The sequence below is a fragment of the Aspergillus versicolor genome, assembly GCF_001890125.1.
Source record: "Aspergillus versicolor CBS 583.65 unplaced genomic scaffold ASPVEscaffold_2, whole genome shotgun sequence".
In the NCBI taxonomy this organism is placed as follows: domain Eukaryota; kingdom Fungi; phylum Ascomycota; class Eurotiomycetes; order Eurotiales; family Aspergillaceae; genus Aspergillus; species Aspergillus versicolor.
In genome coordinates, this window is record NW_024467525.1 from 2,733,617 (window position 1) to 2,746,828 (window position 13,212).

General features: G+C 50.3%; 4 protein-coding genes across 4 annotated transcripts; 2 read left to right on the forward strand and 2 right to left on the reverse strand.

The window, feature by feature from the left end:
- Nucleotides 1–303: 303 nt before the first annotated feature.
- Nucleotides 304–5,789, reverse strand: ASPVEDRAFT_60064 (uncharacterized protein; the record flags this gene model as incomplete). The annotated part of the gene is made up of 7 exons (XM_040815513.1): nucleotides 304–351; nucleotides 386–1,459; nucleotides 1,538–2,983; nucleotides 3,039–4,246; nucleotides 4,307–4,435; nucleotides 4,476–4,887; nucleotides 4,944–5,789. The coding sequence occupies 7 exons, from the start codon at nucleotides 5,787–5,789 to the stop codon at nucleotides 304–306; spliced, it is 5,163 nt and encodes a 1,720-aa protein (XP_040664586.1).
- Nucleotides 5,790–5,999: 210 nt separating this feature from the next.
- Nucleotides 6,000–6,739, forward strand: ASPVEDRAFT_38325 (ATP/GTP-binding protein). Its single transcript, XM_040811676.1, has one exon. The coding sequence runs from the start codon at nucleotides 6,049–6,051 to the stop codon at nucleotides 6,670–6,672; it is 624 nt and encodes a 207-aa protein (XP_040664587.1). The 5' UTR covers nucleotides 6,000–6,048; the 3' UTR covers nucleotides 6,673–6,739.
- Nucleotides 6,740–7,354: 615 nt separating this feature from the next.
- Nucleotides 7,355–9,807, forward strand: ASPVEDRAFT_148005 (uncharacterized protein). The gene is made up of 5 exons (XM_040808145.1): nucleotides 7,355–7,680; nucleotides 7,734–7,947; nucleotides 8,020–9,114; nucleotides 9,164–9,391; nucleotides 9,444–9,807. Exons 1-5 carry the CDS (start codon nucleotides 7,467–7,469, stop codon nucleotides 9,451–9,453), a joined length of 1,761 nt encoding a protein of 586 aa, XP_040664588.1. The 5' UTR covers nucleotides 7,355–7,466; the 3' UTR covers nucleotides 9,454–9,807.
- Nucleotides 9,808–12,117: 2,310 nt separating this feature from the next.
- Nucleotides 12,118–13,152, reverse strand: ASPVEDRAFT_186572 (uncharacterized protein; the record flags this gene model as incomplete). Its single annotated transcript, XM_040808980.1, has 2 exons — nucleotides 12,118–12,749; nucleotides 12,798–13,152. 2 exons carry the CDS (start codon nucleotides 13,150–13,152, stop codon nucleotides 12,118–12,120), a joined length of 987 nt encoding a protein of 328 aa, XP_040664589.1.
- Between the last annotated feature and the right edge of the window lie 60 nt (nucleotides 13,153–13,212).

The following is a 13,212-nucleotide window of genomic DNA, read 5'->3' on the forward strand; positions in this document are numbered from 1 at the left end:
GTGGACAAAGTATGAGGAGGAAGTCAGAATTGTATAGCAACACGAAGAGCGCGGGGCCGGGTGGATGTATGAGATTCAGCCTGGATGGAATTCGTGTAACGCACACGCCTGCCTGCCACTTGTCTGGTTGTGCACTGACCGAGCCAATGCCTGATTTGGATTATGCGGCATTTACCAAGTCTACTTGGGCCTGTTGCTATAGGTTAGAGCCGTACGGACGTTATCAAGTAGTCAAACCAACCTGTTCTATGGCTCGTCTGCTATATTGTCGCACAGGGGCGCAAATACGTCTCCCCCCTTGCTCTAAATCGAGGATACTGCATAATATGATATTGTGCTGGCCTTAAGCCACTGACAATTTGTTCTATGATATCTCAACTCTTACCAGGGAAGCTACTAGTCGCTTCCAAACAGGAATACTGTCGGTATCAACAGCTTGCTTAACCCCCTTCTCACCATCACTGGTATTGTTCATAGTCCCGTCAAAAGTTTTATCGTCGAGGATAGAGGGCACATCTTGGGTCAAAGTCCGGGGGCAACCAACAACAATGAGTCCTGCGCGCGCTCTGGTGAGGACAACATTAAGCCGCCGAAGATCGCTCAGAAACCCAATATTGCCATGGGGGTTGCAGCGTACGGTCACGAAAATAATGACATCCGCTTCGCGGCCTTGGAATCCATCGATGCTGGAAACCATCGCCGAGCCTGGAAGGAGGGACCGGAGTATCTTGACTTGCCACGTGTAGGGAGTCAGGATTGCAACTGACAACGATGGCCCTGGCTCGGTTGCCATCAGCAGCTGATAAACCTTCTTGGAGAGCTCCGCCTGACTAGTATTGCCCTTGGATTGGTACCCAGCATCCTCGGCTCCGGTGCAGGGAACAAAAATGCACCGCGCCACTGGGGAGTCTGTGAGAGGTTGTTGTTGTTGCTGCCGGGGCCAAGGGAACCCGTTCATAGGGAGTGGTCTATCCTGGCAAGAAGCGTGTGCCTTGAGCCTGTCGTTGTAGAATTCGCGAGATGGGAACTCGCCGATTTGCGGGTGCATTCGGTACTGGACATTGAGCATAACCTTGGTTAGGGCATGATTCGTGGCCTCACCATTCGTCCCATAGAGCCGCTCAAAAAGCGAAACTTCCATGCCCATTATTTTGGCGTAGTTCCCTGTGGTTCCGCGGAGCTGAACATGATCTCCGACGAGAATGGCTCGCTGACAACCCTTGCTTAATGGAATGACGGACATGGGCTCTGACTGCTGTGACGACTCATCAATTAGGACTATCTGGAATTTTTCGTTTCGTAGAAGGCCTAGTCCCGCTCCGACACATGTTGTGAAGACTACGCGGGCCTGCTGGATACGCTGGATAGCGAGGGCTCTGGCGTTGGAATTGAAGTGGAACTCTTTGTTGTCCATGCCGTCGCAGGTATATTGAACCAAATCAGGGGATACTTTATGTATCTACAGGGAAAGCAAACCGTTAGATTTAATTTCAATTGCAAGAACAAGTCAACATGCTAGGGCTCGGAAAGCACTTACATTCGTGGTAACTCGGAGGGGGGTGACCCCTGATGAGCCCACAAAGCTCAAGTATCTTTTCAATATGTTGTCCACTGCATTATGGCTGGGGGCAGTAACAAGGACCCGGTCCTCGGGGCTCCGATGCAGCAGTTCCTGTAGAATCACAGCAACTGTCTGTGTTTTGCCAGTTCCAGGTGGGCCCCAAATGCAGGTCAAGGAGGAATTGAGTGCCGCCTTCACTGCTTCGTTCTGGCAATCATTAAGGTCTTTGCGAGAATTATACGCTGCACCATCATGTGGACCCCCCAGTTCCCAGTAGTCATCCACCAGCTGAGTATACAAAGCGCATGTATCTGCCTTTTGTTCCATTAAAGTGACTAGCGAGTCCAGCATTGCTTTGCTGGTGACAAATGACCCGCAGTGCTTCATTCGCCACCGAGCCGATGCAACATAGGGAGGTGGATACGAAAGGCAGCCGAAGGTGACCATGCCTGGCTTGGATGATTCGACCATGGCGTCGAAGCCTGGACGGTCTGTTAGGAACACGTTTTCAGGGTACCGAGCCAGTTCAAACCGGACATGATCACCAGCCGCCAAGCGTTCCAGTTGCGGTGCATCTATGCGGCGATTGCTAGTCAAGACAGGGTATGTGAGTGCCAGGGCGACTGGTTGAAATACCCATAAGTCGTCGTGCGGCGGCCTTGCGGCCCATGCCTCCTCACTGTGGTCAATTGCAATCCCAAAGAGGTTGCGCATAAAATAATTTGTGGCGGATGGGCATTCGTTTAGCAATCGCTCGCCGGTCTGCTGGAGGCATTCTAGGCAAACCTCGAGCATTTGGCCTGGTGTTTCCAGTAGCAGGCAGGCCTTCTCGACCAGAAGACGAAAGGTTGCCAGTGACATGCTGTTGGCTTCGCGGGCAATGGCGCACAGTGCTTGTATTGCAAAGTCTCCAACGAAGCTGGCTGATTGAAAAACAGCTTCTAGCAAGTGTGGGGTCTTTGGCTTCAGCCATCGATATACAAAGTCCGGCAGGGTTTCCTCCCACGGACAAAGCCGTGAAAAAAAGATGACATTTGCCGGTGCGTAGAGCAGGCCCTGAAGTAGTCCATCAAGCAGCTCCCTGGGGGCAAGCCATCTACTGACAGCACTCGGTGACTCTAGATAGTGGTTATAGATTCTTCCAGGCAAGTCACGTTCATTATGCTCAAAGCAGAATTGGAAAACTGGGACGAGGTTCGACTGCATTTCGATCCGGTCCAGTTCAGACATGTCGCCATCGCGGATTAGAGCACAGATTTTCCGCGGCTGCGACGACCAGTCCACTGTGGACGTGCGACTTATTACGAGGGGAGGGGGCGTTCTCTCAAAAAGTGGAATTGTTTCCAGAGTATCAATACTGCGCTGCCACATATCCAGGGTTTGAAACGAATGCACATCGGCGTTGCTGATGACGTAGAGTTCCTATATTCGATGATGAGCCCAGTTGCCGCGCTACCTGAGAAATGAATATACTTACTGCTGCAGCAATCCCATGTCGTCGTACTGGGCCGATTTGGGTTCGCATGTTTTGACTGAAGCGATCGAGAGCAATACTTGCGATCCAATCGTGGTTTATCCCCTCCAGATTTGTCTGGTGTCGCTGCCGGGCACGATTTGCCCTGCCTCTGGTCTGGCGAAAGGATGCATCATTGGTTCCAGGCTGGCCGATCCATATGAATGTATTCTGGCGATGACGGTTGTAGAGCTGAAGCGTCGAATGGGTTAAACTAAGTCTGTACTCGCTGCCCGTGATGTGGATGCGATCGCGGACGTTGCCCTGATGCTGTGTATGAGGAAATCCAAAGACAAGCACATCCTTTCCCACCAGGGCGTCTTCATCGATGCTGATGAGATGTGGGATATAAACAGCAATACTCAAACGTTCGTGGATCCGCATTACCAACAGCTTCCGATGAAAGTGGGCGAAGGACTTGTCGAGCACTTCAAACAAATTTGCGAGCCGGTTATCAGCCGAGAAAATACGCTTCCAGCGCATCCCGGGGTAGTCAAGATGGAATTGGCACAGTTCATGCTGTTCAAGAATATCGGAGCTCATCAGACCATTCATGACCAGGCTGGGCAGCTCAGTCGTCGCAGGCAGCTGTTGTAGCAGCCAATGCTTTTCCTCTCTACCCAGCGCCGCGGGATCGAAGTATGGCAGAAGCTCGCTGAGTTCGGCTTCTCCAGATCGTCGACACCACTCGTAGACCAGTTGGATCATCCGAAATTCAGAGCAGCTGCGCGGCTGGCACAGAACGGCTTCAACCACGTCGCGCGAGGTCAGTGCCCACCCGCAACCGCCTCGTGCTGCGATCCCCTGCTGGGACTCTTTCTCTGCTTCCCGATGCAGGACATTAAGAACGAATGAATCACGTACCTCGTCGCTGAGTGGTGGTAGTTTGGTAAATCGGTCATCAATCTTTATACGGTTACCGTCCACAGATAAGGAATGCAGCCGGTTCAGCTCCTGGCACTCACTGCTGAGAGCACCTTCTGGATTACGTATTGCCCAGTCCAAGAAGAGGGCTTTGACACGGCCTAGACTTATGCTTGTGTACCGCGCAAAGTACTCGATGAGGTCATCCACGGTTATTTTGTCCAAGGAGACCGGTTGTCGACCGGGGGGGTATTGTGCTGGCTCGGACAAAGTCGAGGGAACAAGGTCTGGGTCCCAGCAAACAAAGACTATTATAATATATAGGTGTTATACTGCTGAAAACTTGAGACATAACATTGCCAACTTACAGGTATCACCATCAAGGTCCCCTCCTGACATCTGGTCGGCTGCTGGCCGGTCGCCCTTGACCGAAAAGACTATACAGTCCGTTAGATGTGCAAGCTGCGGCCGGTCAACTGCTCGAAGCTTTCGCAAGTCTCCAGGATGAAGGCAAGGGTTCCGACACCAGAATGTCACACCCATTGAGTGTTATCGGGCGTCCTCCATGTCCTTCGTCTGTCACTCGTAGGAAACACTCTCCTTCCTCCAGAACATCTCGGGGGTCACATACACCAAATAATAGCCTCGACTCGGGAATAAGAATGCGACACTTTTGACATTCGCGCTTGTTCAGCATCTTTTTGTATTCCGTGCTGGCTAGGCCGCGCAGGGCACCAGTTGATTCCTCAATCCCCTTGAGAAGAAGCTGCTCAGCTTGGTGGAATCGATCCAGGGAGCACAGGAAACTAAATGCTAAAACAGGATCCGTCACCGATGCGCGCAACCGGGCAAAGTGTGTTGCTTGCTTGTGGAGAAGCACCTCGGTGGGAATCCCAAGAGCGCTCAGAAGCAGCACGATATCATCATTGAGATAGCCGTAAGTATAGGGCTAACCGGTCAGCAAAGAAGTAGCCACCAATTCAAAACCTTGATTGGGTCTCTTACTTTGGAATATTCGACCACAGCGAAGGACTGATTTGCAGTTCCCGAGAACTTGCGCATCGACTGTCGGAATTGAAACCAATATCTCTTGGGCATGTCGGGTTCGAGGGTCACAACCCCCTTATAGCCCTTGAACCGAATCTGAAAGACCGATGGATGATAGCGTGTGTTGCGACTAACAATTGCCAGTTTCTGGGATAATAGTCTTGCTGCGTTTGGCCCGATCAGCCCACAGCCGTCGGTGAAATTGTATCCGGCTCTTTCAACATCGTCAATGTCCTCATATCGGCCATCCGGGACGTCCATTATCGCCGGGGCGGACGAAAAGAGAAGCCCAATCCGTTTCGCCTTCTTTCCCACGGTTTTGATCTTGGAGAAGTCCCCAAGCGATTCTACAAATTCCGCCACCTCGTTTTTCGATCCTCGGAGTAAATAGCAAGAGCGCGACTTCAGCTGGCTGGAACTATGGCCATAAAAGCTGTACAAGGCACCATTGAGAACGATGCCTTTTTTGAGAAGCCGAACAAGATAATCAGCTGTTTCCCTGGCAGTAAAGCTCTTCCACGATCCTTCTTCAAACTGTCCCAGGCGGAAATCAGCAAAGGAAAAGTGTATCAAACGGTCCAAAGCACAGGCACTCGTAGCTCGATTCGGGTCCAGCTTAGTGAACCTCAGCTCTAGTTTACGTGCCTTCGGGTTGGACACCAGCTCCAACGATTTAACCCATCGTCCGGGGCTCGTAGCCTTGGGCCTGGGTAGGTCGTGGAGCGTATATGTCCAGCTTTCGTCACTTGCAACAAATTCAGACTGCAAAATGCGCGCAAAGGAACTTGGCTTCTGTGACGCCATATTCGCAGTATATATTATAAAGATATGTAAAATGGTTATCTCTGATAACAACTAGAGATTTCCAAGACCCCTGAACGTAGGGACTTAAATAGATGGTGCGACCGATGCTGACCCTCTGTCAAACGTACTTGTGCACCAAGAAACGCGGGGTCACAAGTAGCCCCCCCGGTGTTTTGATAAGATCGAACGCCTCATATATAATTGCTTGGACACCGAGTCCGACGTGCCTGATATGCCTGCATCTTGATATATTCGCAACATGTCCCGACCGATCTCTGTGTATATTGTTGGCGCCCAGTGTACTGGCAAAACAACCCTGTTACATGCACTACAGGCCGCCCTCTCACGCAAATGTCCGTCCCTGCATCTACGCCCCATCACAGAAGTGGCACGAAAGATTCTCCGAGAACGTCAATTCACTCGCGATGACATTACAGATAGCCCAGAACGAGCCCTCGAGTTGCAGCAACTAATCCTCACAGCCCAGTGCAAGGAGGAGAGCAAGGACCCCTTTGACCCTGTTCTATGTGATCGGTCTGGAGTTGATCCCATCGTCTACGCGGTTAAATATGGACCGCCGCAAGGGCAGGAAATCCTTGAGAGCTCATACTACTGGAAGTACCTCCGGGACCGAATGAGAAAGGCGCTGGTGGTTCTTTGTCCGCCGCAGGAGGAGTGGCTGGTCGACGATGGAACACGACTGATGGCCAGGGATACAGCAGAGTGGGAGGATATGCATCGTACTTTCGTGCAGGTTCTCGAGACAAACGGTATCGTATTCCAGACCATCCCAAGGGAGTTACAGGACTTGGAAGACCGCGTGGATTTTGTCATGGGTCTCTGGGACAGCCTTGCTCGTGGGGCACGGTCTATTTGTACTTAGCATCTTGTGAACCTGGCGAGCACAGAATTGATTTTACGAGAGCCCAATCAATGAATTTCCTTTCCCGATTCGGTACTAACAACAGTTGCAGGAGGGAACTTCCTTGATGGGTTAAGGCTGGCTTACCCCTGCAAACCCCGCTCGTACTGCATCCGAAGGGGCTATCCTGCGGTTTCACCTGATAAAGATTCACCATGAGTATAAAGGAGGACGCGGCAGGAGGCATAAAATATACGGAAAGCTCGATGACCTGGCAAGGCTGGACAGCATCATGAACCTGGTGTACCACGAATGAACCACACTGGGGGGGATTAGTCTACTCATGTTGTATGGTGGTTTTGAGAATGAATGTGCTTATATTCCCATATAATCCAGGGAGCTCTGTAGTCGTGTCCACAGATGGCTCTGGGCCAGTATCGGTCTGTAGTAGAACCACACACTTCGAAGGCCAAGGACTACGTGCCACATGGCTATCGAATAAATCCTACTGCCCCAAGCCGATGATTAGCCATATGGAGAGCCTAGGATCACGCTGACTACTAGAGGTCGGCTGTATTCGTAAAATACTTGCACTAGATGACGTCCTGCGCGTCCGTACTTGTCCATTCCCTAGGAGCCCACGTTGGGCTACGAAAGCGTCTGAGTGAAATCTTGTTCTTTTCGAGCCCCCGGTGACTTGGCCGTTCCTGGTCGTGACACAGAGCACTGTGAGTTCCTCTACCTCCTTCGTTTCGCTATTTTACAAGTACTGCCTGGCTGTGAAAAACTATCTATCACCTGTCATCAAAGACGCGATGGCGACATTAGACGATGCGATATTTGTTCAAGAGCGCCTTGGCTATAAGTTCCAGGACCTGGATCTCCTGCGTTTAGCATTGAACGCAGCAGGGAAAGGAGGGGCCGAGGGTGAGGAAGACAGACCAGGAAATAGCCGGCTAGCACACGTTGGAAATTTTCTGATGCAGTTTCTGCTGGCCTGGGTTGGCTTCTCTAATGACTGGAGTCGAGGTAAGTCAGCGTTAGAGTCAACCACGCCGTGTCTAACATGCGAGAATGGCAAGCCGGCACAACTTCACTGAGAACGCGTCTCGGTAGCAACAGCCACTGTGCTGAGGTTGCGCAGAAAGTTGGACTGGACCGCTGCCTTAAATACGATATGCGATCAGGGTCAAAGTCGCCGGGGGTCCTCCGGAAAGCCCTGAACGCAATCATTGCGGCAGTGTTTTCTGACTCGGGCGATTTGAAAGCAGTCCTGGGGGTCGTCTTAAAGCTCGGGTTAGTGGAAGCAACTTGCATAAGAAAGGCAAAGCAAAAATGGCATGATACCAGCTAACTACTCTTTACCAGGCTGTTTGCGCATGACGAGTGTGGCGTGGACCCCAAACTTTTATCAAATGATCATGCTGGTTCCATAGGGAGCTTTGGTAACATCTCTGCACCCACAGCCTTCAATAAGGATCTTGGCGTTGATATATTCGAAAAAGGACCCGGCCCGATGCCGGCCGAACCGAACTCCGATGTAGTAGACGTCAACTTCCATCAAGCGCCAGGCATGTCCATGAGCATGCCACCGTGTCCAACGAATGTGTTTGATTTTTTGCTTGACGATCCTTCACTATCGCTGGGAGAAGAGATCATCAATGGGCCCAATGGCCTTTCCCTCGTAGCAGGCTCACAACCGGACTTGATGGACCGAGATAATTCGATCATTTCCAGAACAGCTGGCCGAAAGAAGGCACGAATATCCGCTGACAGTTCTCCGTACCAGGCCATGCCATGGCTGGGTAGGTATATGGCAGAGGAGAGACAAAGGTGCATCTTGCACAATGTTCCACCACCGGAGCAGACCTTCTTTCCAGAATATATTGAGAAGGAGCTGCGAGGTCTAGGGGCAAAACATGCTAAAACCGCTACACTAGTTCATATCATGATAGCTAGCCCTTATGCGATTGCTAGTTTGCGCGAACTAGTCATCTCCCATCAGTCAAAAGGCTCGTCTCGCTTTTGGCAGGTTGAGCCCACTGTCTCGCCTCAAGTGCGATTTGAAATCATCAGCAGCCTAGATTGCAATATCACTGCGTACGGGATTCTTCGTCGGTATCATATTCTCCGTCTCTTTGAAGATAGTGTGCCTTCCAATAGCCGAGTATTGACGAACTTCATCAACTCGAGTTCAAACCATCTGCAGGCGACAAAGAGACCTGGAAACCCTGGCAACAATGCCAAAGCAGACGTCACCAGCGCCATGATGAAAGAGATATATCACGGCCTGGATCCGTCATCCCCGGAATATAAGACCCGTCATAGAGAAGTTTCCAGACTACAGATTCTTGGACGACGATTCCACGCCCTGGCAGCTAGGTTCCACCAGGGAATCCTTGGCCTTATACCGCCACCGGGTGGACTTACTAGGACAAATGACTTTGATATATCAGACTGCATGTACGTTTTTACCAAGGTTACATGTTCACAGACACCTAATGAGAATTAGGATACGCGATCTGTCTGATACAGCCTTTAACAACCTCCTAGATATCCTTGACAGGACACAAGGACCTTCCCTTAGGAGATCCAGTGATGTGACGATGCGCCTAATTGGGCCCCTGATTTCTGGCACGCCGCGACCCCCTGGGCGGTTTCGCATCGAAGCGTATACAGCAGACGACATAATACGGCTTCCGAAAGGATCCGAAGAGCTGCTTGATATATTAAGTGAAGTGTATGATGCCATAAATCCCGGCGCTGGAAGGCTTATCCCTGACTTTCCTTAGTGCTACTTAGCCTACTTTCGATATTCTCGAGGTCTTCGAATATGGCACTAGATTCTCCAAAATTATGTACGAAGGATTGGACTTTTCATTCTGGTATACTCCGAAAATGAATTCTGTTCTGCTGCTCCTTCTTTGGTACGACGAGTAGGTTCGCAAGGCGCGGGTTTATATTCCTTGGCCTTGAGGCCTTCGCTCCTTCATGTATGTATATCAAGTCAAGAACTGTCCCCAGGCACCTCAAAAAGTTCCGTGTACTTCGATATGAAAAGGGGTGTAATATCTCAACGTCGTGGTATCGGTTTAGATCACTTGCCCCGTTGAGTAGCAGTATCAAATGGTCCACAACTACATTACCAACTAGAACATACCCTTCAGCTGTTAAAAAGAGTCCATCATTGAATATCAACTCTCTCGAATTCTCCATGGCGCTGTAACATAGAATATGCTTCTAAAAGTTAGATAACTTTCTACGATCTACATTAGACTTAGTCTAATTGGCAGAATAGGAGTTGATCTCACAATCCTTTATCAGAATAGTTTAGTATTAGAGTACTCAGCTTAACTCAAACACTATTAAACTATTCTTTTATAGCTATATAGTCTAGGATAGTAAGGACTGGGATCTGTGCTCTAGAATTAAGAGCCATCTAGTTATCTAGTTATAAAGTCTTCAAGCCTATATTTAGTTAGTTAAGATATGTGATAACATCCAGAGTTCGGTAGATTACTTATTCAGCGTACTTAGTCTTTTAGTTATCTAGTATTTAGTAAATACCTCAGGTTTCTTAAGAATGCTCAGGGCCTGCTAAGATCTACTACATAAGTAAAGAGTAGCAAGGGATAAGCCCTAAAACAGAAAGGGAACGCCATTAACACTCCTAGAAAGTCAAGAACGTATGTGATTAGTACGGCATGGCGTAATAAATAACTGAACCGTCAACTTACGTGTTTATTCCGACAGCTCCGCCAAAAATCGACCAATAGCCTCGGGATGGCCTTTGACGGGGCCAGACTGGGTGTTGATGCAGATGTCCGTCCGCTCATAGCGCCAATGGGACTATAAGCCGGGGTGGAGGATTTAGTGGCACTGGACTTACTTGGTTTTGAAGTCGGTGATGAGCCGCTGCACGAGGACTCCCATGAGGAATACGCCAACGACCCAAGTTACGCCAGGTATGAGACAATTTCGTTCACAGGCCGAGGACATGTTCGGGATTGGTATGTTCAACATGCTTGGGATTAAACGAACTGCGTGGTGAGCAGGTGTAATGCAGTAGAGGGAGCAGCATCGGTGAGATTGGAGTGCACGGGCTGTAGCTTCCACGTCGGCCAAGCTGTGTCTGTCTTGCCAGGAAGGAGCGGTAGCGTTCCTGCCTGTGGTAAGAGTGTTGTTGATACAGGAAACACTCGTGAGCTTCAGCTCTGTTTCCCACATTTCTATCGCAGCCTGGCTAACCGCCAGCTGTGCATGGTTATCGCGGATACCATCCATCTCACGGACATCAAATCCTACCAAGGTCGCCAGAGAATGCGATTTCCATTCCAGGAACCCCGCCAGCAACCAACGAGCTTCTCGCAATTATCCTCGACCCCGTCTAGAGCATTATTACACTTGGTGTCAACCTCAGAGTCGTCCCCAGAAGCCCGAATGCCCTGAAGGCCGGGTACGTTGTGTTCCCTCTTATATTATGGCTCTTTTTGGTTCATCGTGCTAATGGTGCAATTAAGGCGCTGTCGGCACAGGCACCGGTATGCCTAGGCTCTTGTTACTTCCAGGATAATCTACCCAGATGAACCGAATCACTCCGGCATTTGACAGGCAGAACATTGCCTGAAAGCCACTAACAAAGGCTGTTAACTGCGTGCTTTAGGCTCGGTAAGCACAAAGTCGGTATGGAATTACTCATTAACCTGGCCCACACGCACAGCTAACGACAATATGATTATTCAAGTGTTCGATATGATTACCCAACTAGACACACGCCGGCCATGGACGACTTATCCCTGCCCTGGACAGCCCATCGTGACCTTGCCACAACTTATGTGGGCCAATGCTAGCATTTTCGGATCCATCTTAGGCATTTATGATCCCTGACTGATGATGTTCTTCGGGCGGGCCTGGTATGGGTATAAATATTCCATTTACTCAACATAAATAACTAACAAAATGTATCATGGAAGTCTTCGACCACCTCCCCAGTATGGAGCGCAACGCTGCCCAGCCTTCATTAGCCCACTCGTGAAGGATGGTTCTTCCAGGACCTCAAATCATCTCTTCACCATATCCACACCACAATAAAGAATATAACGAATTGACCATGCCCCTTGAAGTCACGGAGGTCCCGCCGACCAACAAGCTTGGTGTCGTTGCGAGTACTGAGGGCCCTGCTGGCGCTATCATAGCACGTGGTCTTGTTGTATACGAGTCGCTTTCTACGGGCAACAGCCTTTATGAGACCAGGCTCCGCTGCTCGAAAGATGTATTGTTGAGGATAGCTGGCTAGCCACCAGCCTTGCAGGGTTTTTGGTGTAGCGGTCTAGCGCCTCTTGTCATGTATTGGTGGCGATGTTAGGATGTTTCATTGTATTCCCTATTCGTAGGAGCGCGGTGCTAGTCTATAAGTTCGGACAACATGTATTTCTTAAACATGTATATATTAGAGCAATCAACTTATCAATTAATTGCAGTGATTCTTGCGAATTCACCCTCGGTATGCGCCCACACCTTGTCAACAAGTCCCTCCTCCCTCAAGCCCCTCAGGACCTCCAGTGCCTCCGACGACACACACTCCCCATCCCACCCAATCGAATACACTCCACTACCAGCCTGTCCATTTATCCCTTGAACGGCGCCTTTATCCTTTCCTCCAATACCCAGCTCAGCAGCTGGATATCTCCCACTAGTCAAGAGAAACAAGTGCCTCTCCCCACTCTCCTCCGGCTCCATCCAGTCATCTGGCATCTCAACACCCACAGTCGCAGCAGCACTGCCGAGCATGCGCTGTGTGAGCGGAGTGTTTACGGCCCCGGGGTAGCCATGGATGAAGGACACTTCAGGCGCCTTCCGGGCCATGGCCTCCAGGGCAAGGGTTAGAAGACTGGCGATGTGAGGCCGGATCTTCTCAAACGGGACACGCAGCGCCGGGAAGTCTGATGTGTCGATGGCTCCTTCTAAACCAGCAGCACCCACAGTTAATACGCGGCGAATACTAGACGCGTGTTGTACGAGGGGAAGAAGCTGGGTGATGAAGCGGGCTCGAGAGTAGTGAAGTAGGGCTGTGAGGAGGTGGATGCCCTCCGGTGTTTCTAGTACTCAGTCAACAACAATATTAGATAATTGATATAGTATCATACCAATCCGGTCAAAGCTGGCAACTCCCTGACTGAGACAGATGATGTTCAGTTCTGTTTCTTTTGCCTTGATCTGGGCGCACACTTCGTCCACGACCCGGATGAGGCTGACGTCTGCTTGGATGAAGATGTATTCCCCTTCTGGATTACGGGTCTTGCATTCGGCGAGGATCTGGTCTGCGGCTTCCTGGGAGCGACCGACAAAGTAGGCGCGAGGGCTGCGAGTATTCTTTGCGAATGCCTTCAATGTGGCTGCGCCGATGCCACTCGTAGCGCCGACGAACAGGGCAACGAGGCCAGGGGGGAAAGAGGACGAGACCTGCGCATTGTGAGCGCGAATATCTTCAAGGGAGACCATGTTAAAATCAGCTGTTGTTGGGAGTGGACTATAACTACCTGTGAATGCACGCTTATATGG